The following is a 16,156-nucleotide window of genomic DNA, read 5'->3' as shown; positions in this document are numbered from 1 at the left end:
TGTCCTTGTGTAAAGCCTTTAGTGTTGGACCAGGACTGCATGACACTGTGCTCCAGGGATCTGCGGCTGGAGAAACGTACGCTATTCCGGTACACACCTGTTTATCTGTTTTTATCCCTGTCTATCGATTCGTTCATCCTTTTATTTATCATTTATATTTGTTTTGATGTATTCAAGTTTTTTAAACATCACAAACTTTACTGAAGTCATGTTTTATTAAACATTCATCAAGATTTAGCTGTGTTTAACTTTCATCTCTCTCCCTTATAGACTGGATCTGGTGCCTATAAATCGTTCTGTTGGACTGAAAGCAAAACCCACTAAGCCGGTTACAGAAGTGCTGAGACCAGTGGTGGCTAAATATGGTTTAAACTTAGGAGACCTGGTGGCCACGATAGTGAGTCAAACATTTGCATTTCATAAATAAAAGAGTGTTTTATATGCCGAAAAATACATTTTAATAGATTCATCCTTCTTTGAACATGTACTTTAGAATCATTATTATAAGATCCTGCAACTTTTAATAATACATTCAGAGCTGAACTGATTCATCATAGTGTACAAAGTTCTCTTCAAATACATATTGACTGGGAGTTTTATGTAAAGAAGCATGTTGTGGGATCAGGTTACAAATTGCATGGAATATATATCCATCATTTTGCCTGTTTAGCTGGTTTTATGGCCTGTTTCCACTGACTGGTACAGTACGGTACTGTACAGAACTACGGGTCTCCATCATCAGGCTTGCGTTTCCACTGACTAAAGGGTACCAAGGGTATATAACTGCAGATTTATGACAGTGCGAAATAGCCTACTGTAAATAAATTAGTAAATGCAACATATATGAACACATACAGCCCCAATTACAGATAAACTACACACAGCATGCATTTAGTCTTTATTTGGGCTTAGAAACAACCCATATAGCCCCACATATAGCCCAGTCAGAGCAAACCTCTCATCTGTGTCTTTAATTTTCACCATCACATGTAACCTCTTGTTAGGAAGTAATTTCGTTATTCTGAGTTTATAATAGTCCTAAAAGTGATGATAATAGTTAAACACGGCCGTTTGTTCATGGTTTAGGTTGCTGAAAGAATCATTTTCTTCTTTTTTTCCAGCTTCGCCTTTGTTTTTTCGCGCTTCACTCTTGCATTTGTCCATTTCTGAAAAGATCGGATGTCAGAAGCACTTCAATAATCATGTGCACGTTATTATCATCAGCTCAAGAAGTTTGTTATTTTAAATATAGAGACCACACAAGCAATCGCGATCTCTCTGGAGAAAGTGAAACAGATCTCACACTCAAAAACTTTTTTTAATTTGTTCATTTTATGTTTGATCCACATAAATTTGTTAAAAGTGTTAAGTTAACTTAATCAATTTGTTTTGGGACAGCATGAACGAATTGTGTGGAACCCTGCATTTTTTACAGTGCCCTTTTAGACGGCCACGTAAAACAAAAACAGGGCACGGCTGATTTTGTTATTCTTGGCTTTGTGGCTGTACATCAAGACAACGACAAGGTTTGTTTAAGCTCAGGTCAACCATGGGATGTTAATATATGAACAAGTGAAGTCAGAATTATTAACCTGCCTGTTTATTTTTTCCTCAAATTTCTGTTTAGGGGAGAGAAGTTTCTTCAACACGTTTCTAAACATAATAGTTTTAATAAGTCATTTCTAATAACGGATTTATTTTATCTTTGCCATGATGACGGTAAATAATATTTGACTAGATATTTTTCAAGACACTTCTATACAGCTTAAAGTTACATTTAAAGGCTTAACTTAGCTAATTAGGTTAACTAGGCAGGTTAGGGTAATTAAGCAAGTTATTGTATAGCGATGGTTTGTTCTGTAGAATAATAATAAAAAATCAGCTTAAAGGAGCTAATAATTCTGACTTCAGCTGTATATAGTATTACAATGTGATATCTCGGCTGTTTTTTAAAAAATGCCAGTTTCTTTGTTTTCATTCTCTGCTTGTGTATGCGCTAGTTACGTATCTCTGTAAACCAATAGTGTTCAGCTGCGCGTCTAGCTCTGCCTTTTGGTACAGTTTTGTTGTGCTAGGTACCCTATGCAAAGGGTAACCAAAAAAATAATATCATATATCATATATACTTTTAATATCATAAAAGTGTACCGAACCATACCGGACCATACCACTCAGTGGAAACGAGCCATTAGAGGAGTAAGTTAGTGATGATGGAGGAAACTTGACTGTAATACTGTAACGTGAAATATGAGTTTTGCGATTTTAGCTAATGAATATAGATGACATATGTTTTGTTTGGGCAGAGTGGAGAGAAAGAGCCGCTGGATCTTGGGCTTCCTATATCTAATCTAGATGGCCTGAGGGTGGTTCTTGAAGCAGGTGACCACGTTTCTGGGAAAGGCAAGAGGTTCACATACACACAGTACAGACATCATTCACAACATCTAATCTGATCATTTGATTATGCTTTGTGTGAACCAGTAACATGCAAGCCAAAGAATTACTTTTCCAAATAATACATTAATTAAGTGATTAATTTTTTAATCTTTTAGGAACCTTTGGAAATAGAAGTACATTTTTGGTAATAAAACAGTTGAGTTTAGCTTGGCTTGGATGTAATGTTTTAGTCATTTAAGTGTATGATAGCTGCAACTGAAAACCATATTCTGAAAGTAAAACAGGTTGTGAATACATTAGCATGTTGTTTTCAATGTCGCCAACCTGCTATTAAACTTAAACGCAGTGAGTTAACACTTTCCCTCTCTAAACAGATAAACAAAAGCTGGTCTCATCGAAAAGTCACGGTCCACCTCTGTCTACACGAAGCCAATCTGCCACAGTAAGAGCTCGATCTCCAAGATCGCACACTTCCATCTGCTCCTCCTCTCTTTCTGTATGTTTTTGGCGTGCGTGTGGGGAGTCTGTGCATGGCTGTCTCCCCTGTTCTTTCCTCCAATCTGAAGGCTGTGTGTGTCTGCATTTCTGGGCCTTTAAATGATCTAACCCTATTTCTTGAATCACAGCAACCCACTTCCCTTTCCTTCAACACACCACACCGTTGTGAGGGGATAGTAGCTTCTGTCCACCAAGAGCTTCTTGGTTCAAGAATACCTCCCTTCTATAGTTTATCTGGCCTTACTGGTAGCTGTGTGATATGTTGAGAGAAATGGTGGAAAGACGTGAGAGACTGAAGCGTGGATGTTTGCCGATGTTGTGGTGGCATGTTGTGCTGGTGGTGGTTCTTTTGCGGTGAGATGCTGTGCTCTATGGAGATTGACTTTAGTGTGCCTGCACAAGTAGAGTATGTAAACTAGTTTTAGAGATAGCGACTAGAGGCCCACTCCGTGCCCCTATGAGGCCCCTGTAGTTTTAGCCTGGCTCCCAAAAGAAAGCCTTGTACAGGAGGCGGCTCTCATCCACGCACCCTTAATGTGCCCCATTCTCATTGTCGCTACCCAGGGGGAGGACAAAACGGCAGGAAAGGCTTCGGCTGTGAAAACCAGGGCCCAGGTGGAAAAGCGAAAACAGAAAAAGCTTAATATAGATGAAGCTGAAGGTAAAACAAAAACTATACCCCTTTCTTGAATAATCTGTCTTTCTTTTAAGAAAAGCGCTCACACTAATTCTTACCGAGTTTCTGTAGCAACACTGGCTGATGTAGCTAAAGCTAACACAAGCACACTTTGAACTGTTGCCTACGTCTTGCAAGAATGCTTTCTATCTCATGCCCACTGTAAACTGTCAGATGTGTCTCGTTTCAGCACATGAAAAGGTCTAAACTTGTGTGTGTTGTTCGAGCAGAATTCTTCGAGCTCATATCCAAAGCACAGAGCAACAGAGCTGACGACCAGCGGGGTTTGCTGAACAAATCAGACCTTGTCCTGCCCGACTTCCTGCGCCTCGACACGGAAGCAGACGGCAACAACCTCAGCTCCACACCCGTCTCCCACAAGACTCGACCACGATCCAAGGAGAATGGCTCTGCCCTCAGTGCCAGTCACCAAACGCAGAGCTTAGATTCAGCGGGGGAGGGCAAAGCACCCAGACGAGCACTAATGCCACCCAACAGTGCCCTCAGAAACACATCCAGCCGAATTCCGCCACCGTTCAGTTCCTCGCTCTCCCCAATCCCACATTCGCAAATGGGGGGCTCGTCCGGGATCACAGACTGGAGGAGTGACGGAGGGGTCCAGGCACTGGAGGAAGAGGAGAGCGGCATGGACCTGACTTTTGTTGCCGAAGGCGACATCACAAGCCCTAACAGCTCTCTCCTTCACCAGTCCCCCATTCCTCTCCCTCCTTCCCCAGAGCGATCACACCTCCTGAAGGAGGACACTTGCCAGGACAGCTGGGCTCGATCAGGTACCTCTCCTGTGTGAAGCAACTACGCTTGCATGTGATATCCTCATCTCTCTCTGGTCCCTCCTGAAGATGTGTGATTTCTGAGTGCTGTGGATTTGCTGTGGTCCTCGTTGTAAGCCCTCTGCCAAACTCTGGCAAAAGCAGCTCCTTCTCATGTACATTTGACACCCTTTAAGCACTTTAACGAAGAATCGAAAAAGAGACTTCTGTACCTACAATGCATATGATGGGTTATTTTTTTCCCTGAAAGTATTTTAAAACTAGCCACACAGAATCTTGACAATCATTAACTTCCATCGCTTTTATCCTCTGAGAGAAACAATAGAATTATTGTAGCAGTTTGACTGATTTGAGGTCAGTAACGAACTGAAGAGAACTTACTGGTTTTCTGCATATCTCTACCCTCTGGCTGATCACATGACGGCCTTAACAGGAGCCACAACTGACTGAACTAAACATGTGATAAATCTTCTTAGACACTAAATATAAACTACATACCAGACATGGAGTGTTTGAGGTGACAAGCACAGCCATTTACGCATGAATATATTAATCTGCTCAAATGACGTGGATACACACATGGATTAAAACATACACACAAGCACAATCCGTTTTAGTACGACAGAGGCCTCGTCTTACCTCTCTTTGGTGACCAGTAGTGTGCCTTCCATCAACCTGTCCATCAAACCTAAATACTGACAAAGAGTCTTCGGTAACTCCTCATGACCTCACATTTCTGTATCTTAAACCGAGACCTCAAAGATCACTTTTGTTTTCTTTATCCGATCGTAATCTTACGAAAATGCAATTCAACAATGTTTAGCCTCTCAGATCATTTCCTGTTTATCCCCATGACATCACTTCCAATTGTTTTGGAGCTACATTTCACATATGTGTTCAAGTAATATAATCCTATGAAAGGATTAACTTATCCCTGATGAAACTTCAGTGTATCTTCCTCAATGGCAAAATACTACATGTGTACATAGTTTCTGTTACAGTTGAGTTGAGCTGCCAGCGTTGTTGAATTGCCCTCCATTCTGTTCATTCTGACACTGAAATCATGTTCAGTTTTCTGTAGCAGTCTTTTTTTAGACGACCGTTATCTTTGCTCCAACTGATGTTTCTCCAGACATGTAAATAGAGTTAAATAAATGTTACAGGGGAGATCTCTCTCCCTTCCTATCATTGTTTGTGTTCCTTTTCTGATGTCTTTCCAATACCTGTGTTCAGTCCCTATGATCTGCATGCTGCCAACTACACACCTTTGATTATTTGCTTATGCAGAATTTTAAATGCAGCTCAAGTGTGCAGTGTTTTTGCCGTGCTATACATGGTGTTAGCTTAAAGTGTTAGTTCACCAAAAAATGATAATTCTTTAATTAATTACCCACCCTCATGTCATTCCAATCCACTGAGACCTTTGTTCATCTTCAGAACACAAATTAACATATTTTATATGAAATCAGAGAGCTCCCTCATCCTCCATTGACAGCAATTGTCCCAATGTTTAAAGTCCAGAAAAGGAATCAAAAACATTGCCAAACCATTTCATGTGATTTCAGTGGTTCAACTGTAATCATAAGAAGCTCAAAGAACATTTTGTGCATCTAAAAAAATAAAATAAAAATGACCACATACAGTATATGTTCACATATGTCTTCTGCCACACATCAGGGTGCGTGTTTACTGAGAGCAATATAATGCTCCAATGGCAATAGGTAAATTTGCACCCTGACAATGTGACAAGTAAGAAAAGACATAGATCAGGGGTGGCCAACCCTGTTCCTGGAGAGCCACCTTCCTGCAGATTTCAGTTGCAACCCATATCAAACACACCTGCCTATAATCATCACGTGGTGTTCAGGTCCTAATTAATTGGTTCAGGTATGTTTGAAATGGGTAGCAACTGAAATCTGCTGGAAGGTGGCTCTCCAGGAACAGGGTTGGCCACCCCTGGCATAGATGAACAAGAAGTTGTTGTTTTTTGTGCACAAAATTGTTCTTTGAGCTTTGTATGATTAGAGTTGAACCACTAAAGTCCCATGTAATTTTCAATATTTTTGGATCCTTTTCTAGACTTTGAACGTCTCTGGACCATTGCTGTCTATGGAGGATAAAGGAGCAAATTTCATCTAAAATCTGTGTTCTGAAAATAATGGAAGGCCTAAAAGACATGAGGATGACTAATAACTAACATTATTTTGTGTGAACTATCCCTTTAAAGTGGCTGCATTTCTGTTACTCTTTAAATTGTGCTTACTGTATTGGTTTAGCCATGTATCATCAGATCATTAATGGAAACACTTTTTATTTCGCTGTTCTTTAATCAACATTTAGAAATAATCATAAAGGTTTTGCTCAAATCTGTAATGGAAACTCTAATAGTTTTCCTTTTCAGGTCTAAAAATATTAATCATATAAATATGATTGAACATGTGAAGTGAATTATTTTATCTTACAGCAAGAAACTTCACTGATGCAATGTCATGGCCGTGCGGTGGTGCTTGAGTGCTTGTGTGGAGCATTTTTCTGACTTTAAGGTTATCATTGAAAACTGAACATTTGAAACCTGAATAAATATTTTAAAAAGTAATCCGATTCAATGAAAAAAAAACACATAAATCATGAAATATCCAAGGTATGTATATTAGGGATGTCCTGATCAGGGTGTTTTGCCCTTGATGTTGTCATCATCAACTTTGTAACACTCCCGACTGCAGACATACTCGCGCTTTCGCTTTAAGCTGCTTCTGTGTTCTACTTTGCAGGTACTTATCCAATAGCGTGTCTGCAACAAAATGATGTCATGCCGCACGCAAAGCCAAAGATTTTTTTAAAGAACTTTTTTTTGGTTGTTTTGGTACAGATGTCCAATTTTTGAATAATGCGTTTAGTATTTTATAACTGAAAACAGCATCACATCTTTTAGACTTCAAGGGGAAAACACAATCCCTAATAATTTTCAGATAAGATAGTTTATCATTTACTCTTCCTGTTATTGAATGAAGAATACACCGATTAGGAACTCGGCCCACATAATAGACATAAAGCATGAACGGCACAGCTGATCACAGCGCTCAGCTTCAATAACTCCTTCTCATTCCCCTCAGCAGCTTCCCCCAAACTGTGTATTGTGCTGTTGGAGGGAGGCTGTTCTCAGTGCATTAGCTATGCACAGAGGCCTAGTTAAAGTGAATGGCTGGTTAGGCAGGCTTTGTGTTGTTTGGATGCCGGTATACTGAGCTCAGACAAAACCAGCCTCTGTTTCCCTTCACTGCTCCCTCTCTCATCCTCCACCAGAGGAAGTGTCCTAATTCTGCATTGTGTCCCTTGGAGTTTTTACACGCTCCAAAAGAAGGGAAACCCTTCATAGACAGAAATCATATTGCTGTCGTAATTTGACCATGCTGCCAAATTGTTGCGCGCTTTTCTACTCCTGGAGCTTCCTTTTATATATATCAGATTATTAGCTGACAAAAGTCTTGTCGCCTATCCAAGTTTTAGGAACAACAAATAATAAAATGCCTCCTCCTCCATCTTGTCCCAGACATGCTTAATAATGTTCATGTCTGGTGACTGGGCTGGCCAATCCTGGAGCACCTTAAACTTCTTTGTTTTCTGGAACTGAAGTATTAGGAGTGCTGTCCTGCTGAAGAATTTGCCCTCTCCTGTGGTTTATAATGTAATGGATTATAAGGTTGTGGATGTTGCCATCCACTCTGCTTGCCCCCATAGTGAATGTAACCCCAAACCATGATTTTTCCTTCATTGAACTTGACTGATTTCTGTGAGAATCTTGGGTCCATGCTAGTTCCAGTAGGTCTTCTACAGTGTTTGTGATGATTGGGATGCAGTTCAACAGATGATTCATCTGGAAAACCTACCTTCCGCCACTTTTCCAAATGATTAACTAGAAGTCAAGTTATTATTTGTTGCTCTTACAACTGGGATCGACAACAAGACTTTTGTCAGGTAGTGTACTTTAATATGTTCGCAAGTATAATTCATCACACGGCCACTGCTTTGTACTTACCTTTTTGTATTTATATTATCGATTATCGATACTAATTGTACACCGCTACGAGGCTAAGTATTAAAGTAAGACAGTCTGCAAATGCTCAACTCTAACTTTGAGTCAAGTGTTTTGATTAAGAGAAGAAATAGAAGCGACAGAAGGGTTTTTTGCTTATCTATTTTCTCCTGAAGATGCATTCACAGCTCTGATGACTCATAATCATCCAGACAGCCCGAATATAAAAGGAGCTACTTTTAGACCAATAAAACAGAACTGAGTATCTTAATGTATGAGGCATAAAGAACAAGGTATTTCAAGTTAATTACTGTGAGTAGGACATTCATTGTAATGACATGTCAGCTCCACCTTTTTATAAAACCCACAATACTGTGCTTCAAATAGACTGATTTGTTTACTTATTGAAGAAGGATAATAACTTAATTTGCAGGCTACTTATATCCTGAAAAGATGTGATGTTTGTTTTTTGTTTTCTTACTAAAATAGAACTATTTTGTTATATAAAGTGTTACTTATTACTTATAACGATTACACATATCATCAAAAGTATTTACATTACATTAGTTATAGCATTTCTCATTTGAAATCCTATTAGGCTACTTTCACTGCCAAAAAAACAGCTACAACCAGACTACGATGGTTGGCTGGTTTTAGCTGGTCGACCAGCCTGATTTTAGAGGGGTTTATTTGGCCATTTTCAGGCTGTTTTCCAGCCATTTTCAGCCTGGTCTTCTTAAACTGAATTTACTTAAAGTTCAGGTTCACTGAATGGCAGCTTTAGGCTGCTTTTTTTTTTTAAGATGAATTTTTGTAAACGGCTAAGCATTACAGTCTGTTTAAAATTCTTCAATATAACCCTACAAAAAAAAGAAACAGCCTGGTCTTAGCTGGTAAGGCTGGAAAATGACCAGCTAAAACCAGCCTGATTTAAGCTGGACAAAGCTAGTTTTGGCTGGTTAAGCTGGTTTTAGCTGGTCATCTCCCAGCCTGACCAGCTAAGACCAGGCTGTTTCTTTTTTTTAGTAGGGTTATATTGAAGAATTTTAAACAGACTGTAATGCTTAGCCGTTTACAAAAATTCATCTTTAAAAAAAAAAGCAGCCTAAAGCTGCCATTCAGTGAACCTGAACTTTAAGTAAATTCAGTTTAAGAAACGTTTGCTTGTGTTGGCCAAAGAATTCCTTCTGGACTGTGATCTCCACCAAACACTCACAAAGCCCTGCAACATCAGAAGGACCTAATAAATCCTCAGGTCATGTTCAAGTGTCTGTGGTAAGACTTTTGCACTCGACAACAGTTAAACATCTGCTCGAACGTCAATAACAGGAAGACTTCGTTTTTTCTCATGAAGAGTCAAACAGAGAATCCCCTCAAAGTCACTGCTGACGTAAAAGCCATTTTATTCCACTGTAATAATAGATAAGCACCGCTCACGAGTCAAAATATATGCCACCTAAATGTCTTAATAGACATGTAAACTGCACAAAAGCAACCAAAACAGACGTTATAGCCAAATATAGTTGCCTACTCAGATCAATACTGAGAGGGCAACATGAGTGAGATGCTGAAAAGACAAGGTGCTCCATCTTGTGGCCGCGTAACTGATTATTGAATTACTTCATGTAAAAGTTAACGCGAGTTTGAACTAGGAACATATAGTTGAGGTTGGCTTACCCAAAATTACACGTCGTCATTTACTTACCTTCACCTTTGCAACATTCTTCTGAATACATTCTTCAATCGAAAAGATTTGTAGCAAGACGGTTGTCATTTACAATTATTATTTTAATTTTGGGTCAGCTCCTTTAAAGAGAAGTACAGATGATTAACAATGAGTTTTAAATATGACGATTTCTTACACTTTCTTAATGCATATTTTTTAACAATTCTAGGCGGACTTATGACCAAGACTGTGGTATCAAACAGAAACCGCTTCTCTTCAGGCAAGTAGTTTGATCCAGAGCCACAAGGGGGCAGTCTGTAACTCTAATCACTCAACATTACAAAATATACACATTCACCCTGATCAAACTCCTCTCTGGCTTCATCGGTTATGGCAAGCCGTTTAAACATTTAATCTACAAAACCTACTAGAATCCATGTTCATGCTTCTGGCATTTTCAGATATTAGTGTCTTTTCCATTAGATAAGAGTGCTTATTCAATTTCTTCTAGTGCATTCATTTGCGTAGGCCTACTTATTTAATAGATACCAGTACAAAAAGCACATAAAAGCACTTTGATATATTAGAATGCTTTTGGTCAGACTTTACTTTAAAATGCAGTTCTCACTATTTACAAACCATTAACTGATTTTTAGCACAAACTCCTAATTGCTAAATAAACAGCCAATATTCTGGTAATATGCAGGTTATAAGACATTAGTTTTTAGTGAGAACTGGTCCCTAACATAAAGTGTTAGCCCTTTTTCTTATAGTGTTATTACACTAGTCTATTGTAGTAACTCATTTTTGTTGTGGGGATCAGTCAATGAGGTATCAACTATTCAGCTTTTACTGTAGCTATATATGTCAATTGTGAATGGTACACTCAATTAGCTTTCTGTCTTTGATATTATGTATTAATTTCTGATTAGTTATTGTTCAAATAGTGACTGGCGTCTTTTAAAATCACTAATAAGCATTCAATAAATGCTAGTCCTTATTTATTAGATGGTTATTCATGGATACTAGTGACAATTTAATCTATACCAGTAGCTATTTATTATACATATTTATTAGACACAGGTAGTTTTTAATTATAGTAACACTTAGGGCTGCACAATATTGGAAAAATTTGACATTGCAATATTTTTTTCTCTGCGATTTGTATTGCGATATTTAACTACAATTTTACCAGATGACTTAAATAGCTCTATTTTGAAAGTCATTCATTTAGATTTATTGGGATATCTTTGTAGGGCACCTAAATATATTGTTAGTATACACATGTAATAAACAACCTACAGTCACAAATTAACACAGTGGAGCAAATGTTAAAGTAAAATAAACAGTGCTTTATAGTTTTCGGAAATTAAAGACTTAGCCTCCTTTATCCTCATCTGGAACGGCAAAGCAAGCGTTCTTGCAGGACTCCCAGAGTTCATCAAGATTCTTTGAATTCAATGCCTCCTCCTTCATTTTACCCCAGACATGCTCAATAATGTTTACTTCTGGTGTCTGGGTTGGCCAATCCTGGAACACCTTGATCTTCGTTGCTTTCAGGAACTTTGATGACTAAGCCGAAGGAAAATAAACGAATGAACCTTTATTAACCGTCTTTATGCACTATTAAAATACTTTAAACTGTCCTTAAATGCTCACAAAACACTTTGCAGATGATAAACATTCAATCTATTAAGATTACATTCCGCAGTGTCTCCACAAATCACAAAATGTGTTTTGACCTGTGGTCTTTGGTCAAATATAATCCCAGCTCAACATTGGATATCTTGCAATGTGACTATTGCGGATGCACACATTGTGATATTGATGCTCAAATGATAGCCCAAACAATTCAAATATTAGTAGTCAGACATGTAGTTTACTGTTAAAAGAAACTCTTTGTAATACTTTTTAAGTATTGCACGACCAGTATCTAATAGTATCTAATAAATATTATTATATCAAGTTGCTAAGCAGTACGTACTAGTATGCAAAGATATATAAACTAGATATCGCATACAGACCCTGAGCATGCGTCAATTGCGCCGCCACATTTGTACAGTGCTCTCAGGACAAAAGCCATTCAACCACACTAGCCAAGACAAAAGCCAGTGTGATGATGCTGGACTTTAACGCTGTGTAGGGGTGAAGTAACGAGCAAACAAAGAAAACAAAGCATGAAGGTGTATCATTTCATAGGCAAGACTTCGGTTTATACGATTTTGTATGTTGCAAATTTTTGTGCTGAACAAGTAACATTATTAACAATAATACAGTCTCTTCCTGCACTGATCATGAGAAGGGACGCCAATCTGCACTGAATATAGGCTTATGCTGGTTTGGTTAAATAAAATCAGTGAACAATGTAAATGAAATATGACAACAACACGCTGCGGTGCCAGAATATAACAGTATAAGTGAAAGAGTTGTTCATAATGGAGATTCATTCACAAACAAATCGCTCCCTCCATTAGTATGACTAGTGAAAGCAGGAGAGGAGGTGTGTTTCAGGACATGGATTAGATCAAATTTAACAGGGAGGGAGATTAATACATTTCCATGTACACAAACACTCTCAATGCCCGTGTGGTCACTTATCCATCAATGTGAAAAAGTGATGTAAATTTATGATTTTCATATAAAAAAAAAAAAACCATTTGCATACATTTGTGTGTGTATATATATACTATACACACACACACACACACACACACACACATATATATATATATATATATATATATATATATATATATATATATATATATATATATATATATATATATATATATATATATATGGCTCTGAATGGCCAGTCCTCCACTTCACCTTGGACCCACATTCATTTCAAAAGAGTGCTACCTTGTACTAAAATGGCAGCTCTATTGCGGCAATTCTCCAATAGACAGCAATAGCATAAGCCACCCCTAATGTGAATATCTATGACTAGTATTAAATAACAAATAAGCACTTGTATTTTCAATAGGTACCAAATGAATAAATAGTGGTTTATAAATAGCATCTAACAAGTAAATAAAGTTTGTATCAAATAAGAACTAATTATGAAATACGTAAGAACGTCTGATAATTAAAAAAATAGTGTCTAATGATTATTAAGTACTATTACTATTATTTTCCAATGAATTAGTACTGGTATCTAATAAATAAGTTCTGTGTCTATGAGTGTAGTAAATAAATACTAGCATCTAACATATATGTTTTTATAAAAAAAAGTACTAGTAGTTAATGAATAAGTTATACAGTGCTCAGCATAGTTTTTTTGAAACTGAATATTTTTCTCCATTTCTCCGTGAATATAGGCAATGTATTTTGGTGCATTAAACAAAACAGATTTATTAAACAGATATATTCATTAAAATTCTATTTTAGTCACCGAACATATTTAGAAATTGAGAGATAATACAATTAAATTCAAGCTAAATACAGTTTTTCAAAAATAAGTTACAACCTACAGAATTTCAACAAAATTGTTCAATGTTTTTGCTTCTTTTTTTTTTATATGTATTTAATATTTTTTCTATAACATATACATTTTGCTGTACTATTTATCGTAAGTTTTGTTAGATAAGCACTGGATTTGGCTTCAGTGCTGACTAATCTAATGTATATGCACAAATATAACATTGTATAGCTTCCTATTAAAAATATGAATTTAAAAGATAGATTTGTGAGGGGTGTACTTATTTATGCTGAGCACTGTATGTAGTATCTTTAAAAAAAGCACTAAAAGAAGATACTATTTGCTAATGATTAAGTTATAGTATATTGAAACATATAGGCTAGTATCTAAAAACATATATTAGTATGAAAATATAAACTAGTATGGTTTTTTGATGAAATGTTAAAACAGCTTGCCATTCACCAGTATTTACTCACAACACGCTTCTTTAATACTTAGACAGTTTGTATCCACAATAGCATCCCTTCTAATTGACCTTTATCACAGTCTAGTTAAAGATCAGGGAGGCTAATGAAAACAGAGGGACGGGCTGGAGAGGCTGCTTTTGAGGATGCTAATGATTTTGCATTTGGTCTGAAAGAGTCTTTTTAGTGGGCATTAACAAGTCATGGCCACTTACCTCCCCTTGTCCCACACCTTCTTCTTGTTCTACTCAATTCCATGTCGCTAAGCAACCTGGTGAGCCAGTCATGTGTTAGTGTTTTATACCTATCCTGCTGAAAGAAGGAAAAAATACCACCATGGTAATGTATGCAGAAGAGCAGAAGCCAATATCTCAGACTCAGGGGCGGACTTAACCAATAAGAGAGCAGCTGCTTAGGGCCCTGACAAAATACAAAAAAGCCTATATTAATCATAATTTTTTTTTATAAATTGATCAAATCTATCATATGTTGTAAATCTGGCTACAATTAAGATTTTATTGTTAATACTTTTTTTTTAACCGGGGGTGAATAAGGGAACTTTACTTTACATAAAGGGTTTCACTTGAAATGTGTTTATTTATTTATTTATTTGTTTATTTATTTATTTATTTGTTTGTTTGTTTATTTATTTATTTGTTTATTTATTTGTTTATTTATTTATTTACTTTTGTTTTATTCATTATTATTTTATTTATTATTTACAAAAAAAAAATCTAAAGGGAAAGAGCATGTTTTGAGTTTTAAATTTTTCCATACCTGAAATTGCTTAGAGTGCCCAAATCACTGTCATCCGCCCCTGCTCAGACTTCAACCAGTTAATTGGTCAAGCACACAAAATAGATACCTCTAAAACTTCACTTAGAATAATGAGCTGTTTCAAATTAGAAGTTTGTAGACAACTTTATGGTGGCTTGAGAAAGCCAAGTCTGAAAGTTTGAAGTAGTTTTAAAGTTAAAATTATTGACGTAGTCTAAGAAGTTTGAAACAGTTATAACTACATATTTGCATGCTTTTAGTATTGATTGGAATGTTTCTTGCTAGGCAGTTGATAGGGTGTTGTGAGTGGTTGCTAAGAGGTTGCCAAGGCGTTGCTACTCAGTTGTTTAGTTGTTCTAAGTGGTTGCTAGGTGGGTGCTAATGTGTTTGCTAGGCAGTTGCTAGGGTGTTCCAGGTGTTTATGTGGTTGACAAGGCATTTCTGGGTGGTTGCTAAGATGTTGCTAGGCAGTTACTAGGGTGTTCAGAGTGATTGCTAGGCGGTTGCTAGGGCGTTGCTAGGTGGTTGCTAAGGTTTTTCTGAGTTGTTAGGCAGTTACTAACATAAATTAGCATGGTTCTAGTATGAATTAGCATGTTGCTATCATTTTTTCTAGCATAAATTAGCATGTTGGGCTGCTTGGTAGCGCAGTAAGTAGCATGTTTGCCTCACAGCAAGAAGATTGCTGGGTGGAGCCTCGGCTGGGTCAGTTGGTGTTTCTGTGTGGAGTTTGCATGTTCGTCCTGAGTTGGCGGTTTCCCCCACAACTCCGAGGACATGTGGTACGGGTTAATTGGGTAAGCTAAATTGTCCTTAGTGTATGAGTGTGAATCAGTGTGTATGGATGTTTCTCAGTGATGGGTTACAGCTGGAAAGGCATACGCGTAAAACATCCCTCCTGAAAAATCCAGCTTAAACCAGCCTAGGCTGTTTGCCTGGTTTAAGCTGGACATAGCTGGTTTTGGCTGGGCTCCTAGCCTGGCTAGGATGGTCAAGCTGGTTTTAGCTGGTCATCTCCCAACCTGACCAGCTAAGACCAGGCTGGAAATGGCTGGAAACCAGCCTGTAAATGGCCAAAACCCCTCTAAAACCAGCCTGTTCGACCAGCTAAAACCAGCCTAGGCTGGGTAAGGCTGTTTTTTTTTTTCAGTAGGGATAAGCTGTATAAGTTGGTGGTTCATTCTGCTGTGGCGACCCCAGATAAATAAAGGGACTAAGCCGAAAAGAAAATGAATGAATGAAATAAAATTAGCATGTTGTTAGCATGGTTCTAGTATGAAATAACATCTTGCTAGTATGATTAGTATGTTTGCTAGTGTGTTTCTAGTTTGGATTAGTATATTGCTAGTATGGATTGGTATGTTGTTAGTTTATCCAATGTAAAGTCAATGGCAGTTTTTTTTATAATGGAAGTCTATAGGACAGATGCTAGG

The 16,156-nt window shown here is 37.5% G+C and overlaps 1 protein-coding gene across 16 annotated transcripts in view; it reads left to right on the top strand.

The window, feature by feature from the left end:
• Nucleotides 1-16,156, top strand: part of rgs12b (regulator of G protein signaling 12b) — an 86,620-nt gene that overhangs the window by 67,307 nt on the left and 3,157 nt on the right. For 4 of the 16 annotated variants that reach the window (XM_087235280.1, XM_087235287.1, XM_087235288.1 and 1 more), the window contains 7 exon segments: nucleotides 16-89; nucleotides 271-397; nucleotides 2,304-2,400; nucleotides 2,772-2,839; nucleotides 3,460-3,556; nucleotides 3,802-4,362; nucleotides 10,291-10,341. In XM_087235280.1, the coding sequence (XP_087091406.1) occupies nucleotides 16-89; nucleotides 271-397; nucleotides 2,304-2,400; nucleotides 2,772-2,839; nucleotides 3,460-3,556; nucleotides 3,802-4,362; nucleotides 10,291-10,341 (1,075 nt within the window). 16 annotated transcript variants of the gene reach the window in all.

The sequence above is a fragment of the Danio rerio genome, chromosome 1 (assembly GCF_052040795.2).
Source record: "Danio rerio strain M-AB ecotype USA chromosome 1, GRCz13ab, whole genome shotgun sequence".
NCBI classification, from domain to species: Eukaryota; Metazoa; Chordata; class Actinopteri; order Cypriniformes; family Danionidae; genus Danio; species Danio rerio.
Note: the sequence above shows the minus strand (reverse complement) of the source record. Positions and strands in the feature narration are given on the sequence as shown.